The sequence below is a fragment of the Zootoca vivipara genome, chromosome Z2 (genome assembly GCF_965207765.1).
Source record: "Zootoca vivipara chromosome Z2, rZooViv2.hap1.1, whole genome shotgun sequence".
Classification (NCBI taxonomy): domain Eukaryota; kingdom Metazoa; phylum Chordata; class Lepidosauria; order Squamata; family Lacertidae; genus Zootoca; species Zootoca vivipara.
In genome coordinates, this window is record NC_142585.1 from 46,256,148 (window position 1) to 46,275,165 (window position 19,018).

General features: G+C 46.0%; 1 protein-coding gene across 1 annotated transcript in view; it reads left to right on the plus strand.

Annotated features, from left to right (window-relative positions):
- PSMB7 (proteasome 20S subunit beta 7) overlaps positions 1-19,018 on the plus strand; it is a 51,987-nt gene that overhangs the window by 9,073 nt on the left and 23,896 nt on the right. The window contains exons 4-6 of the mRNA XM_035112792.3: positions 298-438; positions 3,178-3,293; positions 14,775-14,833. Coding sequence (XP_034968683.1) covers positions 298-438; positions 3,178-3,293; positions 14,775-14,833 — 316 coding nt within the window. The remainder of the gene's footprint in view (positions 1-297; positions 439-3,177; positions 3,294-14,774; positions 14,834-19,018) is intronic.

Genomic DNA, 19,018 nt, shown 5'->3' on the forward strand with positions numbered 1-19,018 from the left:
TATATTATATGGTTGTGTGTTGTGTAATGTTTTAATAATTAGAATAAAAAACTTTTTAAAATTTAAAAAACATAAAAAACAAAGGTAGCCCCACATAGAACGTATTGCAGTAATCCAAGCGAGAGATAACCACAGCACGCACCACTCTGGCGAGACAGTCCGCAGGCAGGGAGGATCTCACCCTGCGTGCCAGAGTTCGGAGGGTGTGTGGGGCGGCTGCCAACCAAGTGTGCTCATGGCTTCTAGAGAATTGTTCGGACGCTGCTTGTTTACTAAATGAAGTCAATACGATTGCAGTTGTTGCGGTGCTGGAACGGCTGCAGACACCGAAATGACGACTCAAATGATCTCTTCTAACATGGAACTCCACTCACTCTCAACTGGGCGGCTTCCAAGGGTGGTCACAGCCAACCGGATGCTCAAGCAGATGCTGTTCAGGTAACTGGTTCGTGGACGGAGTATCAGCAAAGCTGCCTCCTCCCCTTCTTTCTTTCTACATTCTGATCTCATTTTTTGACAGAATTAAATGCCTGGTAGATGAAGGGAATGCTGTGGATATAGCCTATCTTGATTTCAGTAAGGCCTTTGACAAGGTGCCCCATGATATTCTTGTAAAGAAGCTGCTAAAATGTGGGCTAGGCTAGATTGGATGATGGGCTTGAGGGCATCCCGAGCAAGTTTGCAGATGACACCAAATGGGGAGGGAAGGCTAATACCCCAGAGGACAGGATCATACTTCCAAATGACCTTAACAGCGTTCAGGATGGCATCTCTCTCCCTGCTCCCTTCCTGTGCCCTTCCTTCATCTGAAAAGAACTACACTAGAGAGAGTGCATATAGCCTATCTTGATTTCAGAAAGGCCTTTGTCAAGGTGCCCCATGATATTCTTGTAAAGAAGCTGGTAAAATGCGGGCTAGACAATGCTCCCATTCAGTGGATTTGGAACTGACTGACTGACCGAACCCAAAGGGTGCTCATCAATGGCTCCTCTTCATCCTGGAGAGAAGTGACTAGTGGGGTCCCACAGGGTTCTGTCTTGGGCCCAGTCTTCTTCAACCTCTTTAACTTCAACCATCTTCAACTTAGATGATGGGCTTGAGGGCATCCTGATCAGGTTTGCAGATGACACCAATTTGGGAGGGGTGGCTAATACCCCAGAGGACAGGATCACACTTCCAAATGACCTTAACAGATTAGACAACTGGGCCAAAGCAAACAAGATGAATTTGAACAGGGAGAAACATAAAGTACTACACTTGGGCAAAAATAATAATAATGAAAGGCACAAATACAGGATGGGTGACACCTGGCTTGAGAGCAGTACATGTGAAAAGGATCTAGGAGTCCTGGTAGACCACCAACTTGACATGAGTCAACAGTGTGATGCAGCAGCTCAAAAAGCCAATGCAATTCTGGGCTGCATCAATAGGAGTATAGCATCTAGATCAAGGGAAGTAATAGTACCACTGTATTCTGCTCTGGTCAGACCTCACCTGGAGTACTGTGTCCAGTTCTGGGCACCACAGTTCAAGAAGGAGACTGACAAGCTGGAAGGTATCCAGAGGAGGGCAACCAAAATGGTCAAAGGCCTGGAAACGATGCCTTATGAGGAACGGCTTAGGGAACTGGGTATGTTTAGCCTGGAGAAGAGAAGGTGAAGGGGTGATATGATAGCCATGTTCAAATATATCAAAGGATGTCATATAGAAGAGGGTGAAAGGTTGTTTTCTGCTGCTCCAGAGAAGCGGACACGGAGCAATGGATTCAAGCTACAAGAAAGAAGATTCCAGCTAAACATTAGGAAGAACCTCCTGACAGTAAGAGCTGTTCGACAGTAGAATTTGCTGCCAAGGAGTGTGGTGCAGCCTCCTTTGCAGATCTTTAAGCGAAGGCTTGACAGCCATCAGTCAGGAATGCTTTGATGGTGTTTCCTGCTTGGCGGGGTGTTTTACTGGATGGCCCTTGCGGTCTCTTCCAACTCTCTGATTCTAAGCAGCATAGAGATACACGTAATTAGGAATGTTCAGCAATTGAGTGGCATGTTCTAAAATACGTATAAAAACAATTTTACAAGCAGACGCCTCCAGGGGCAGCAGTTACCGTATTTTTCGGTCCTTAGGATGCACCTGAGCAAAAGATGCAGCTAATTTTTAGAGGAGGAAAAGGGAAAAGCCCTGGGGTTTTTTTGTGGGATTATCTCACAATTGTGCAGCTTTTTTGCAAAGGGGGGAAAGGACGTCTGTACAGGACTCTATATTAGGGTGATGACTTTTTTACAACCTCATTTCCCTGTATTTGATAAGCTTTCATTAAAGATTAGATAAAAATCTTACTTTCAAAGAGATTTGATAAAAAAAACCGTCACATACAAAATGATTTAAATTTTTTTATTTATCAGTGTTTTGACCATTTTTGAAGTCACTGTAAGCAGATATAAAATGGAACCCAAGCTTTAGAGTCACATATATACAACATTATATAGGGTCATCAAACACACAAGGAAGCTTTTTTTAGTTGCAGTAACAGTATAGATGCCGCTAGAGGGCGATCCTTTGCTACCTCTCCCGTAGGTTCTTTTCCCAGCATGCCCGGCAGGGTCTGCTGGCTGAGTTTGGAGGTCCCTAAAAGGGGCTTTTACCTTGCACAGGTGTGACATTTGTATACCCTACGTTGCTAAGGACACTCCCCATTGTGGAATGTGGCGTGTCCAAATTTGATACGAAATATATATAGAATTGTTCATACAATTTTATGAAATGGTAACACGGCATACAAAAAAATTAAAAACTGATTGTGCGTAACCTTTTAAAATATTTCAATGGAATTTACCTCTCAGGAAAAATAATTTTTGAGAAAAAACAATGAAAAAGTCATCACCCTACTCTATATAGAAAAACGTCTAGGCACAGGAAAAGCTTTTTTCCTTGTGCCATCAAATTGTTGAATCTGTATTTGTGGGCGAAAGGGAGGTGATTGTTGCTGTTATTATTATTATTATTTATTATTTATACGCGCCCATCTGGCTGGGTTTCCCCTACCACTCTGGGCAGCTTCCAACAAATACCAAAATATGCTGTTGTTGTTGTTGTTGTTTCTGTATCCCAATTTCTAACGCTGGTTGCAATGCATTTATGGTGTTCACACATTCTCATGCTAAACACATTTATGTCTCCCAGATATCAAGGTTATATTGGAGCCGCCCTGGTTCTAGGAGGGGTAGATGTCACAGGGGCCCACCTTTACAGCATCTATCCTCATGGATCTACGGACAAATTGCCTTACGTCACAATGGGTGAGTCTTTCCCCGTTTCAACTTTGGTAACTGCACTGCCCGCTAGTTGAAATCTGCCATAATTACAGGTGAAACATGCATTTGCTCCCTAATAATAATAATAATGATAATAATAATAATAATAATTTATTATTTATACCCCGCCCATCTGGCTGGGTTCCGCCAGCCACTCTGGGCGGCTTCCAACAAAATATTAAAAAAAATACAGAAATCCATCAAACATTAAAAAGCTTCCCTAAACAGGGCTGCCTTAAGATGCCTTCTAAGGGTCTGGTAATTGTTATTCTCTTTGACCTCTGGTGGGAGGGCATTCCACAGGGTGGGTGCCACTGACGAGAAGGCCCTCTGCCTGGTTCCCTGTAACTTGGCTTCTCGCAGTGAGGGAACCGCCAGAAGGCCCTCGGCGATGGACCTCAGTGTCTGGGCAGAACGGTGGGGGTGGAGACGTTCCTTCAGGTATACTGGACCGAGGCCGTTTAGGGCTTTCAAGGTCAGCACCAACACTTTGAACTGTGCTCGGAAACGTACTGGGAGCCAATGTAGATCTTTCAAGACCAGTGTTATGTGGTCTGGGCCACATTTCATTCATTTCATTAATTACACTAGCTGGCCCTGCCACGCATTGCTGTGGCTCATCATTAATTCCATTCCATTTATAATTGACCCGCCTAACAACAAATAATTATAATTGCAACCAATCAAGGCTTGGCATATCTTGCTTTGCATGTCATGCATTTCTCAAAATTAATAGAAAAATAAAAATAATAAGTTGCATTACTGAAATAAATGCACTTTTCAATGAAATTCTAATTTTCTGAGTTTCTCCTGTAGATTCAGTTTATTCTGACCCCAATTTCACTTTGCTGTAATGCTTTGCCTGCCTATATGTACCACAAAACCAGCACCTCTGTGTTTACTAGGGTCAAACATTTTTATTAAATTACTTGAAGGAATACAGTGGTACCTCGGTTTACAAACACAATTGGTTCTGGAAGTCTGTACTTAACCTGAAGCGTACAAAACCTGAAGCGAACTTTCCCATTGAAAGGAATGGAAAGTGGATTGATCCGTTTCAGACGGTCCGCATAGTACTTAAACGAAAGCGTACTTAACCTGAAGGGAATGTTCCCATTGAAAGTAATGGAAGGTGGATTGATCCGTTCCAGACGGTCCTCGGAGTACTCAACCTGAAGCGTACTTAACATGAAGTATGAGTGTACTGTAATTGGTTCCGGAAGTCCGTACTTAACCTGAAGCATACTTAACCTGAAGCAAACGGGTCCGCGGAGTACTCAAACCGAGGCGTACTTAACCCGAAGCATGGGTGTAATTGGTTCCGGAAGTCTGTACTTAACCTGAAGCGAACTTTCCCATTGAAAGGAATGGAAAGTTGATTAATCCATTCCAGACGGTCCGGGGAGTACTCAACCTGAAGCGTACTTAACCCGAAGTATTAGTGTAATTGGTTCCGGAAGTCCGTACTTATCCTGAAGCGTACTTAACCTGAAGCGAACTTTCTCATGGAAAGTAATGGAAAGTGGATTGATCCATTCCAGACTGGTCCGTGGAGTACTTGAACTGAAGTGTACTTAACCTGAAGCGAACGTACCCATTGAAAGGAATGGAAAGTGGATTAATCCGTTCCAGACTGGTCCGGGGAGTACTCAACCTGAAGCGTACTTAACCCGAAGTATGAGTGTAATTGGTTCTGGAAGTCCGTACTTAACCTGAAGCATACTTAACCTGAAGCGTCCTTTCCCATTGAAAGTAATGGAAATGGATTAATCCGTTCCAGACTGGTCCGCGGAGTACTTAAACTGAAACGTACTTAACCTGAAGCGAAGTTTCCCACTGAAAGTAATGGAAAGTGGATTAATCCGTTTCAGATGGGTCCGCAGAGTACTCAACCTTAAGCGTACTTAACCCGAGGTATGAGTGTAATTGCTTCTGGAAGTCCGGACCTAACCTGAAGCGAACTTTCCCATTGGAGTAATGGAAAGTGGATTAATCCATTCCAGACAGGTCTACGGAGCACTTAACCTAAAAATACTCAAACCGAGGTGTACTTAAACCCCGAGGTATGAGTTTAATGTGTTTGTGCGCGTACAGACACAATCATAGAAGCATCTCTGTTACAGATTATGGAAGAGGTGTAAAAAAATTTCATGCCAGTGTTAGGGAAAATTGGAGTCCTGGGCATAGACAAGCAGAGTTGTAGAAAATGCTTCGAACAACACAGTGTTTAGCTTTTTTACACCAATAGGTGGCGCCATGGCACCCTTCAAAGTAGTAAATTATTTATCCTGAGCATAAAAATCTTATTTTTGAAAGAATGCTATTCTAGGATTTATGATGTAATATTCTATTCAGGCCCCCTTACATGAATTAACATGAAATATGAAATGGGATTAATATTTATAAACGTGCCCCGAAACTGATAAATTATTAAACGGCTGAACAATAAATTACTTTGCCGCCTTTGTATGGTGAACGATTAGTGAGCCAAAACCCCAGGATTCGTGTCCGCCTTGCACCAGGAACCCTGGTTTGACTCTTGGTTTGTTTGAAGCTGTAGAGCAGGGGTTGGCAACCCTTTTCAGCTGCGGGGCGGTCCACCCTCCCTCAGATCATGTGGGGAGCTGGACTATATTTTTTGGGGGGGGGGGATGAATGAATTCCTATGCCCCACAAATAAGCCAGAGATGCATCTATATATAAAAAAAAGTAGAGGGTGCATGTTTGTTCCAACGAACCTTTCTCCACAACCGCTTACCTGACCTTCCTCAAATTTGCCCACAACATCGGGAGCGCATGTGACAGTGTCTCTATCCACTTACATTGTCCATACACACACACCTAGGACAGGTAGAAACCTGGATTTGTATACAAAAAAAATTGCCCCCTCCAGTGGACATCCAACAAACAACACCCAACATACTGCCAAAATCCCGCCCACTCCCCATCCACCCCACCAATCAAAATCTTTGATTTGATACGAAATATATATAGAATTAGAATCATAGGCGCCTGGCCGCAAATAATTAGGTCCGTAATTACCTTCACTCTCCACAACATCCCCCCATCTGAGCCCTGCTATTTCACACCCATCCTGAATGACAGATCCTGAACCTTCCACTCTGGGCAGCTTCATTAAAATACAATAATCTAATAAACATTAAAAGCTTCCCTAAACAGGGCTGCCTTCAGATGTCCTTGAAAAGTGATTTCTGGTACCCAGACATGCAGACACGGGCAGCCTGGCACCGGAAGTCGCTTCTACGCATGTCTGGACATAGAATCATACAGATGGAGACCACAAGGGCCATCCAGTCCAACCCCCTGCCAAGCAGGAAAAACCATCAAAGCATTCCTGACATATGGCTGAGAGCAACGCGTGGCCGGGTCAGCTAGTAGACTCATAGAATCATTGGAGTTGGAAGAGACCACAAGGGCCATCCGGTCCCAACCCCCTGGCAAGCGGAAAACACCATCAAAGCGTTCCTGACAGATGGCTGTCAAGCTTCTGCTTAAAGACCTCCAAAGAAGGAGACTCCACCACACTCCTTGGCAGCAAATTCCACTGTCGAACAGCTCTTACTGTCAGGAAGGTCTTCCTAATGTTGAGGTGGAATCTTTTTCTTGTAGCTTGAATCCATTGCTCCGTGTCCGCTTCTCTGTAACAGCAGAAAACAACTTTTCCCCCTCCTCTATATGACATCCTTTGATATATTTGAACATGGCTATCATATCACCCCTTAACCTTCTCTTCTCCAGGCTAAACATGCCCAGCTCCCTAAGTCGTTTCTCATAAGGCATCGTTTCCAGGCCTTTGACCATTTTGGTTGCCCTCTTCTGGACACGTTCCAGCTTGTCAGTCTCCTTCTTGAACTGTGGTTCCCAGAACTGGACACAGTACTCCAGGGGAGGTCTGACCAGAGCAGAATACAGTGGTACTATTACTTCCCTTGATCTAGATGCTATACTCCTATTGATGCAGCCCAGAATTGCATTGGCTTTTTGAGCTGCTGCATCACACTGCTGACTCATGTCAAGTTGGTGGTCTACACTCCTTGATCCTTTTCACATGTACTGCTCTCAAGCCAGGTGTCCCCCATCCTGTATTTGTGCCCTTCATTTTTTTTTGCCCAAGTGTAGTACTTTACCCTTCTCCTTGTTAAAATTCAACGGGGTGGGGTGCATGGAAATATAGCTCCCCCAGGACGCCCCCAAGAGCCCCACCCCCGACTCACCTGTCCTCCTGGGAGCTGGGAAGCGACCCTGCCACCCTCATGGTCCGGTTCCACTCTGCGCACCGCGTCATCGGGCTTCCCTTGATCTAGATGCTATACTCCTCTTGATGCAGCCCACAATTGCATTGGCTTTTTGAGCTGCTGCATCCTTTTCACATGGACTGCTCTCAAGCCAGGTGTCTCCCATCCTGTAATTGTTCCTTTCATTTTTTTTTTGCCCCAGTGGAGTACTTTACATTTCTCTTTGTTAAAATTTATCTTGTTTGCTTTGCCCCAGTTGTCTAATCTGTTAAGGTTAAGTGTGATCCTGTCCTCTGGGGTATTAGCCAGCCCTCCCAATTTGGTGCCGTCTGCAAACTTGCTCAGGATGCCCTCAAGCCCATCATCCAAGTCATAGATAAACATGTTGAAGAAGACTGGGCCCAAGACAGAACCCTGTGGCACCCCACTAGTCACTACTCTCCAGGATGAGGAGGAGCCATGGATGAGTACCCTTTGGGTTCGGTCAGTCAGCCAGTTACAAATCCACTGAATTGTGGCATTGTCTAGCCTGCATTTTACCAGCTTCTTTACAAGAATATCATGGGGCACCTTTTCACAGGCCTTGCTGAAATCAAGAATTGAGTTCGGTTGGTCAGCCAGTTTCAAATCCACCGAATGGTAGATCTTCATTCTTCCAATTGAGGAGTTTAAATCGCACTCCGTGCTTACTCAGGAGTGAAAACATCAAATTAAAGTGTTTATGCTGACAAAGGACAAATGCGGATTTCAGCAGACGAAGCAAGATTGTCTGATGGCTGGCTTGTCTCGAACAGCTTCTGGCATGGCCATATAATGAAATGCGTGCATACAATTAAAGGGCTCAAAGCCTGCGCTTCAGACTCAAGAAGCAGCAAGGCGCATTCTGGTGGTCTCTTGTGGCTACGGCTGATCTCTCGGCACCCGTATTGTTTCATATTCATAAATCAGCTGTTCTTGCCTTGGCAGTGTTTGTCTGCGGCGCAGGCAATGCCACCGAGAGACCAGGCCTCTCTCAGCCAGGGAGCAGAGTGAAAAATGATGCCGATCGATGAGCCCCGGCCATCTACACAGGAGGAACGGCAAATTGAATAACAATGAGCGTTTGTGAAGAAGTGCGCTGTCAGGGACCGTTGACACTGATGGATTAGAGAGATCTAAACGTTACTCTCCTGGCCGTGCATTTATTCGTTGGCCAGCATGGCAGGCAGAAGCGCAGCAGCAAACAGGTTCTTGAACGCTGGAAGATGCAGAAGGCTGCTTCACTGCAAGCTTTCTGTTCAAAAGGCGGCTAACTGCAGTGTGCAAATGGACAAGTCCAAAATAGAATAACTAGCTGGCCCTGCCACGCGTTACTGTGGCTAATCCCTGTGACTGCCCCCACGCTGTGCCGATACATGACATACCATGCCCCCTCCTCCCCCCACCCTGGCTTACGCCTGGGATTCCCCCCACCCTGTCCCGACCCATGACGTATCACCCCCCTCCTCCCCCCACCCTGCCTTATCCCTGTGATTCCCCCCACCCTCTCCCGACCCATGTCGTATCACGCCCCCTCCTCCCCCCACCCTGGCTTATCCTTGTGATTCCCCCCACCCTGTGCCGACCCATGACGCATCACACCCCCTCTTCCCCCCCACCCCTGCCTTATCCCTGTGATTCCCCCCACCCTGTCCCGACCCATTACGTATCACGCCTCCTCCTCCCCCCACCGTGGCTTATCCCTGTGTTCCCCCCACCCTGTCCCGATCCATGATGTATCACGCCCCCTCCTCCCCCCACCCTGGCTTATCCTTATGATTCCCCCCACCCTGTCCCGACCCATGACGCATCACACCCCCTCTTCCCCCCACCCCTGCCTTATCCCTGTGATTCCCCCCACCCTGTCCCGACCCATGACGTATCACGCCCCCTCCTCCCCTCACCCTAGTTTATCCCTTTGTTTCCCCCCACCCTGTCCCGACCCATGACGTATAACACCCCCTCTTCCCCCACCCCAGCTTATCCCTCTTCCCGGTAACCCCCACCCAGGGGAGGTGTGGTTCCCTGGGTGATCCTGGTATTTGTGGGGTGGGAGGTTCAGGTTGAGGAAAGGTGAGGGTCCTTGGGTGGTGTTGGTATTAGGGGGGTGGGAGGGGCGGGTTGAGGAGAGGTGAGGTTCCTTGGGTGGTCCTGGTATTGGTGGGGGAGGGGAGGGTTGAGGAGGGGGTGAGGGTCCTTAGGGTTTTTTGTTATTGGTGGGGGAGTGTATTGTGGGTGGAGGGACTTGGCGGTAGAGGGTTGTAGTGGGGGTTTGTGGTGGGGCGGGATTCCAAGGGAGTTAGTGTCCATGAGGGTCATGGGTCTTTGTGGAGAGGCGTGTGGAGGGTGTAAGTCCGTGGGGTGTGGGGGTGTGGAGTGGGTCGCAGGAGTTAGTTTGGAGAGGGCTAGGGCTGTTGTGGAGGTGGGCTGGTCCGTGGGGGTGGCGTTATCGGTGGTGGCAGGATTTGTGAGGTGGGGGGTGGATCAGTAATAATTATCAATAATTATATAATTGCTCATAATAATCTATTAAACATTAAAAGCTTCCCTAAACAGGGCTGCTTTCAGATGTCCTCTAAAAGCGATTTCTGGTACCCAGACATGCAGACACGGGTAGCCTGGCACCGGAAGTCGCTTCTACACATGTCTGGACATAGAATCATAGAGTGGGACGAGACCACAAGGGCCATCCAGTCCGACCCCCTACCAAGCAGGAAACACCATCAAAGCATTCTTGACACATGCCTGTCAAGCCTCCGCTTAAAGACCAGGCCTTTGACCATTTTGGTTGACCTCTTCTGGACAAACTCCAGCTTGTCAGTCTCCTTCTTGAACTGTGATGCCCAGAACTGGACACAGTACTCCAGGTGAGGTCTGACCAGAGCAGAATACAGTGGTACTATCACTTCCGTTGATCTAGATGCTATACTCCTCTTGATGCAGCCCAGAATTGCATTATAATAATTAATTATCGGTAACTATCAGTAACCTGGAAGCTATACGCCGGCTCCCTCGGCCAATAATGCGAGATGAGCGTGCAACCCCAGAGTCGGTCACGACTGGACCTAATGGTCAGGGGTCCCTTTACCTTTATCAGTAATAATAATAATAATAATAATAATAATAATAATAATAATAATAATTTATTGGCCAAGTCCTAAAATACATTGGGACCTCGACGTACGAATTTAATCCATTCCAAATGCACACTCCTAGGTCGAAAACTTTGTAAGTCGAGTTTCCCATAGGAAAAGCGGTTTCCCATAGGAATGCATTGGAAACAGAAAAACTTTAGTGTCATCTGCCAACTTGCTCAGGATGCCCTCAAGCTCATTATCCAAGTCGTAGATAAACATGTTGAATAAGACTGGGCCCAAGACAGAACCCTGTGGCATCCCACTAGTCACTACTCTCCAGGATGGGAGGAGCCATTGATGAGCACCCTTTGGGTTTGGTCAGTCAGTCAGTTCCAAATCCACTGAATGGTAGCATTGTCTAGCCTGCATTTTACCATCTTCTTTACAAGAATATTTTACTGAGGCCTAAATGAAAGAACAAAGTGATTCATACTATTTTGAAAACTAAGCCCCAAAACGATTCTGCCTTCCTTTCTCTGATAATGTTCCCTCTCTTGCTATCTCATAAAATAAATCTGCCAAGATGCTATACAAGATTACGGTTATATTTAAATGATGGCCCTGTGGCTTGTGATTACATTCTCTCCTGGCTCTCTACAGCAGCCCTACCCTGGGAGAGTTTTATTTCGGAGTGACTTTTATTGTCCATTGTCAAAGGCCTTGCTGAAATCAGGAATAGCCCATGCCTGGAGTCTAAGAAGATGGTTTGTGCGCCATGCTGTTTATAAATGTGATGTATTTGGTACTTTAAGGGTAATGATCCTGAACCGCAGCAATATTCCGTAACGGGAGGAGACTTCGTCACATTCGTCAGAATTACCACGCTCCTTGATTTGTGTCTGTAAATCTGCCTCTACCCTTCCAATTTGATCTATAATTGGGCCTCCTTAAACGGTTCAGATAAGACCTGTATTTTTTCAGCAATGTCACTGTCAGCGCCTGCTTTTTCATTAGACATACAGCCGACTTGATAAAACCAGCAGGGCACCTCATTTGAAACTCTTTAATCGCCGCCTTTTTCTCGTAACTAAACCGTCGAGGTGGTCAAGCGATGACCACAAATCATTTTAAATGGAAAAGACGCCTTTCTGGGCGACCCAGCTAAACAGAGAGCGGTATGCAAAAGAAGTTAAAAAGTAATAAATGCCAAAAAATCTCCTAATTGGCGTAAAAAATTGCAGCTAACTTTATCCTGAAATACTGTCTGGGCTGCACTGAATCATGACGATGATGTCTGTGCGGGGAAGATTCGCATTCTCTTCTGAACAAAGCTTATTTAAGATAAGCTTATTTAAGCCAAAGGGTGCTCATCAATGGCTCCTCCTCATCCTGGAGAGGGACCCAGGTGGCGCTGTGGTTAAACCACAGAGTCTAGGGCTTGCTGATCAGAAGGCCGGCGGTTCGAATCCCTGTGACGGGGTGAGCTCCCGTTGCTTGGTCCCAGCTCCTGCCAACCTAGCAGTTCGAAAGCACGTCAAAATGCAAGTAGATAAATAGGAACTGCTACAGTGGGAAGGTAAATGGCGTTTCCATGTGCTGCTCTGGTTTGCCAGAAGCGGCCTTGTCATGCTGGCCACATGACCTGGAAGCTATACGCCGGCTCCCTCGGCCAATAATGCGAGATGAGCGTGCAACCCCAGAGTCGGTCACGACTGGACCTAATGGTCAGGGGTCCCTTTACCTTTACCTATTTAAGCCAAAGGGTGCTCATCAATGGCTCCTCCTCATCCTGGAGAGTAGTGACTATGATATTCTTGATTTCAGCAAGGCCTTTGACAAGGTGCCCCATGATATTCTTGTAAAGAAGCTGGGAAAATGCGGGGTAGACAATGCTCCCATTCAGTGGATTTGTAACTGGCTGACTGACCGAACCCCAAAGGGTGCTCATCAATGGCTCCTCCTCATCCTGGAGAGAAGTGACTAGTGGGGGCAGATGAAGCTGATGGAATATATGGAACTGTCTGAATTGACTGGGAGAATCCGCGAAAAGGGAAAGAAGACAGTGGAAGAAGATTGGACGAAATTTAACACTTATTTGGAAAAGAATTATAAGTTAAAAAATGGACAATAAAGGTGGTGGTAGTACAAAGACGCTACAGAAGCAATAGTTTAAAGATATAAGGAATAAGATGTGTGATTTTTAGAGTTAAGTGTTAATGGATAAATACATAGATTTTAAATAATAAATAGGGCTGATAATAGATATAAGTTTAGTATTAGAAAACGTGAAGAATGCTTAAAACGTGAGTGCTGAAATGGTTACTAGTAGAAACGTGGACGGGAGGAAGGAGGAAGTCACTGATATAAGAATTATAATAGTAAATGATGTATGGAATTTCTGTTCTTTTTATATGTTTTGTGATTTGTTTTTGTTGTATTTTTTCTATTTTTTGTGTTTTTCTATTTCTATTTTGTATTTCTTTCTGAAAAACCAATAAAAATAATTATATATAAAAAAGAGAAGTTACTAGTGGGGTGTCACAGGGTTCTGTTTTGGGCCCAGTCCTATTCAACATCTTCATCAAGGACTTGAGGGCTTGAGGGCATCCTGAGCAAGTTTGCAGATGACACCAAATTGGGAGGGGTGGCTAGTACCCCAGAGGACAGGATCACACTTCCAAATGACCGGAACAGATTAGACAACTGGGCCAAAACAAACAAGAAGAATTTCAACAGGGAGAAATGTAAAGTTCTACACTGGGGCAAAAAATAATAATGAAAGGCACAAATTCAGGATGGGAGACACCTGGCTTGAGAGCAGTACATGTGAAAAGGATCTAAGAGTCTTGGTAGACCACCAACTTGACATGAGTCAACAGTGTGATGCAGCAGCTCAAAAAGCCAATGCAATTCTGGGCTGCGTCAATAGGAGTATAGCATCTAGATCAGGCATCCCCAAACTGCGGCCCTCCAGATGTTTTGGGCTACAACTCTCATGATCCCTAGCTGGGTCCAGTGGTTGGGGAAGATGGGAGTTGTAGTCCAAAACATCTGGAGGGCCAAAGTCTGGGGATGCCTGATCTAGATCAAGGGAAGTAATAGCACCACTGCCTGATCTAGATCAAGGGAAGTAATAGCACCACTGGTAAGACCTCACCTGGAATACTGTGTCCAGTTCTGGGCACCACAGTTCAAGAAGGACACTGACAAGCTGACTCCGGGGAGTCTTCTCTTCTCATGAGGTGGCCAGAGTCTTGGAGCATGTTGGTGGCTTCGAGAACACCGTCCAACCATCTTATCCTCTGTCGTCCCCTTCTCCTTGTGCCCTCCATCTTTCCCAACATCAGGGGAGTCTTCTCTTCTCATGAGGTGGCCAAAGTCTTGGAGCCTCAGCTTCAGGATCTGTCCTTCCAGTAAGCACTCAGGGCTGATTTCTTTCAGAATGGATAGGTTTGATCTTCTTGCAGTCCATGGGACTCTCAAGAGTCTCCTCCAGCACCATAATTCAAAAGCATCAATTCTTCGGCGATCAGCCTTCTTGATGGTCGAGCTCTCACTTCCATACATCACTACTGGGAAAACCATAGCTTGAACTAGACGGATCTTTGTCAGCAAGGTGATGTCTCTGCTTTTGAAGATGCTGTCTAGGTTTGTCATTGCTCTTCTCCCACAGTAGCGAAACAAATGTATGGGAATGTCAATTAGTATTTGTAAATACACCCTCTGACTATATATAAGGGTCTGGTGACTTCTCTTTCAGTGTATCTGAAGAAGTGCGCATGCACACGAAAGCTCATACCTATGACAAACTTAGTTGGTCTCTAAGTTGCTACTGGAAGGGTTTTTAAAATTTTTTTGTATTTGTAAAGTCTTGTCGTTGCCTTTTCTCTTCATTCATTTGAAAACCATAATGGTGTATTGCAGGCATCCCCAAACTTCGGCCCTCCAGATGTTTTGGACTACAATTCCCATCATCCCTGACCACTGGTCCTGTTAGCGAGGGATCATGGGAGGTGTAGACCAAAACATCTGGAGGGCCGTAGATTGGGGGTGCCTGCTGTATTGGATGCAATGATGGTGAAAATTAAAATGGAAACTTCTCCTTGCTTTTTCAGGTTCAGGGTCCTTGGCAGCCATGGCCGTTTTTGAAGACAAATTCAAGCCTGATATGGAGGTAAACACTTGTCTCTGCCTCCTGTACTTCCACTGTATATTTGTATACTGTACATACCTGAGTATAAGGCTACTTTTTAAGCCAGGAAAATCTTCTCAAAAGTCGGGGGTCGTCTTATACGCCGGGTCGTATTTCTTATACGGTGCGTATATCCCAAACACTATATTTTAACTGAAAAAGTTGGGGGTCGTCTTCTATGCCCAGTCGTCTTATACTACTACAACAACAACAACAACAACAATAATAGTAGTACTGTAGTAGTAGTAGTAATAATAATAATAATAATAATAATAATAATAATAATAATAATAAATTATTTTTACCCCGCTCATCTGGCTGGGTTTCCCCAGCCACTCTGGGCAGCTTCCAACAGAAAAATGAAATACAATAATCTATTAAACATTGAAGGCCTCCCGAAACAGGGCTGCCTTCAGATGCCTTCTAAAAATCTGGTAGCTGTTTTTCTCTTTGACACCGGATGGGAGGGCATTCCACAGGGCGGGCACCACCACCAAGAAGGCCCTCTGCCTGGTTCCCTGCAACTTGGCTTCTTGCAACGAGGGAACTGCCAGAAGGCCCTCGGCACTGTCCGGGCAGAACGATGGGGGTGGAGACGCCCCTTCAGGTATACTGGACCGAGGCCATTTAGGGCTTTCAAGGTCAGCACCAACACTTTGAATTGTGCTCCGAAACGTACTGGGAGCCAATGGAGGTCTTTCAAGACCGGTGTTATGTGGTCTTGGCGGCCGCTCCCAGTCACCAGTCTAGGTGCCACATTCTGGATTAGTTGTAGTTTCCAGGTCACCTTCAAAGGTAGCCCCATTTAGAGCGCATTGCAGTAGTCCAAGCGAGAGATAACTAGAGCATGCACCACCCTGGTGAGACAGTCTGTAGGCAGGTAGGGTCTCATCCTGCGTACCAGATGGAGCTGATAAACAGCTGTCCTGGACACAGAATTGACCCGCGCCTCTATGGATAATAATAATAATAATAATAATAATAATAATAATAATAATAATAATACCTCACCCATCTGGCTGGGTTTCCCCAGCCACTCTGGGCGGCTTCCAACAGAAAAATAAAATACAGTAATCTATTAAACATTTAAAGCCTCCCTGATCAGAGCTGCCTTCAGATGTCTTCTAAAAGTCTGGTAGTTGTTGTTCTCTTTGACATCAGATGGGAGCGCGTTCCACAGGGCAGGCGCCACTACTGAGAAGGACATGGGCAGAAGCCTTTTCCGGCACCATGCCCATGTCCGGGGCGCCGAGAATCCTCCGGCCCACGGTCAGAAAACATTGACGACGCCTGTGTTAAACACATACCTGATGTTTCCTCAAATGCTGGTGTTTCCAGATATTTTGTGCCTGGCTCTTTGAGTTATGAGTGCAAAAGTGGAAGGTATGGTTGATTGTTGAGTCTGTGCATGTTCTTCACAAAGCCCTTGACTTTTTTTTTAAAGTGGAGACTGGTATTGAAGTCACTTTTTTTTAGGCTTAGTGGTTTTCTTCTCCCAGCTTGTCAAGGGTGAAATCCTCAGGACCAGATTTGTGTGTTGAGACATCCCCAAACTGTGGCCCTCCAGATGTTTTGGCCTACGATGCCCATGATTCCTAGCTAACAGGACCAGTGATCAGGGATGATGGGAATTGTAGTCCAAAACATCTGGAGGGCCGAAGTTTGGGGGTGCCTGACGTAGATTAAGGGAATGCTGTGGATATAGCCTTGATTTCAGCAAGGCCTTTGACAAGGTGCCCCATGATATTCTTGTAAAGAAGCTGGTAAAATGCAGGCTAGACAATGCTACCATTCAGTGGATTTGTAACTGGCTGACTGACCGAACCCAAAGGGTGCTCATCCATGGCTCCTCCTCATCCTGGAGAGAAGTGACTAGTGGGGTGCCACAGGGTTCTGTCTTGGGCCCAGTCTTATTCAACATCTTTATCAATGACTTGGATGATGTAAAGTACTCCACTTGGGCAAAAAATAATAATGAAAGGATGGGTGACACCTGGCTCGAGAGTAGTACATGTGAAAAGGATCTAGGAGTCTTGGTAGACCACAAACTTGACATGAGTCAACAGTGTGATGCAGCAGCTCAAAAACCCAATTCGATTCTGGGCTGCATCAATAGGAGTATAGCATCTAGATCAAGGGAAGTAATAGTACCACTGTATTCTGCTCTGGTCAGACCGCACCTGGAGTACTGTGTCCAGTTCTGGGCACCACAGTTCAAAAAGGAAACTGACAAGCTGGATCGTGTCCAGAAGGGGTCAACCAAAATGGTCAACGGTCTGGAAATGATGTCTTATGAGGAACGGCTTAGGGAACTGGGTATGTTTAGCCTGGAGAAGAGAAGGTGAAGGGGTGATATGATAGCCATGTTCAAATATATCAAAGGATGTCATATAGAAGAGGGTGAAAGGTTGTTTTCTGCTGCTCCAGAGAAGTAGACATGGAGCAATGGATTCAAGCTACAAGAAAGAAGATTCCACCTCAACATTAGGAAGAACTTCCTGACAGTACGAGCTGTTCGGCAGTGGAATTTGCTGCCAAGGTGTGTGGTGGAGTCTCCTCCTTTGGAGGTCTTTAAGCAGAGGCTTGACGGCCATATGTCAGGAATGCTTTGATGGTGTTTCCTGCTTGGCAGGGGGTTGGATTGGCTGGCCCTTGTGGTCTCTTCCAACTCTATGATTCTGTGATTCTACTAGCTGACCCGGCCATGCGTTGCTGTCAGCCATATGTCAGGAATGCTTTGGTGGTCTTTCCTGCTTGGTAGGGGGTTGGCCTAGATGGGCCTTGTGGTCTCTTCCAACTCTATGATTGTATGATTGTATGATTCTATGTTTCTAGTTGCTTAAAGGCCAATAGTATTCTATTCTATTCTATTCTATTCCATTCTACTATTTTTTTCTGTCAAGATTAATGCAGCTCCTTTCTTGGCTGATTGTCGGAATGTCTCAATAGAGCTTTGAAAGGGCAGTGGCGTTCTCCAAGACCATCACATCACGGAGTAACAATTCAAAGGCAAAAACTGTCCTGCACCCTCTAGTCCCAACTTGAAAATTAGCATCTGGAATCTAATTAAAGAAGCTTAATGAAATCAGCTGCTGAATACCGCTGGAAAGGGCAACCAGCCCCTCCCCCTCGGATATATATTCTGTCCTACTGAAGCCGTTCACCAAAAGCATCGTGTGAGTGCCGTTAAAGAAATTAGCATTTATTTGAAGACGAGGACCCGTTCCCTCCCCCCTTCGTTCTGTTACGCTTTTGGCATGTGCCGGCGTCCCCAGAGAGCCGTGCCACAACACACAGCGCACAATATTTATAAATCTGACAGGCAATAATAGCAACTTGAAAAAATCTCTCTTGCTGGAATTTCAAGTGGAGAGCTGCCAAAAGCCGAGAGGATCAAACCTGTTCTGGCAGATGCTTTGCCCTACAGTGAGAATAGCAGACTTTGAAGATGTTCGACTGAAAAAAGCAAAAGAAACCAGGACTGTGGGCTTAGCCAATTTTTGCAGGTTTTCTATAGCCCGGGCTCTCTGTCGTTTGAAGATGACTTGCTGATGCTTCTCCCACTGCCTCAGGCATCCTCACACCAGCACGGCTTGTCCCCCGTCCGTCCCCCCCACCTCTGACCGCGTCTTGAGTTTTAGGTAGCAAGTGGCTCTGTTGATGCCAAGTGTGACAGCCCTTAGAATCATAGAGTTGGAAGGGCCACCCAGTCCAGCCCCCTGCCAAGCAGAAAACACCATCAAAGCATTCCTGACATATGGCTGACAGCAACGCGTGGCCGGGACAGCTAGTAGAATCATGGAATCATAGAGCTGGAAGAGACCACGAGGGCCATCCAGCCCAACCCCCTGCCAGAGAGGCTGTCTATCAAGCATTCTCAGGATAGATCAGAATAGAATAGAATAGAATAGTTGTTTAGTTGTTTAGTCGTGTCCGACTCTTCGTGACCCCATGGACCAGAACACGTCAGGCACTCCTGTCTTCCAGTGCCTCCTGCAGTTTGCTCAGACTCATGTTTGTAGCTTCGAGAAGACTATCCAACCATCTCGTCCTCTGCCGTCCCCTTCTCCTTGTGCCCTCCATCTTTCCCAATATCAGGTTCTTTTCCAGGGAGTCTTCTCTTCTCTTGAGGTAGCCAAAGTCTTGGAGCCTCAGCTTCAGGATCTG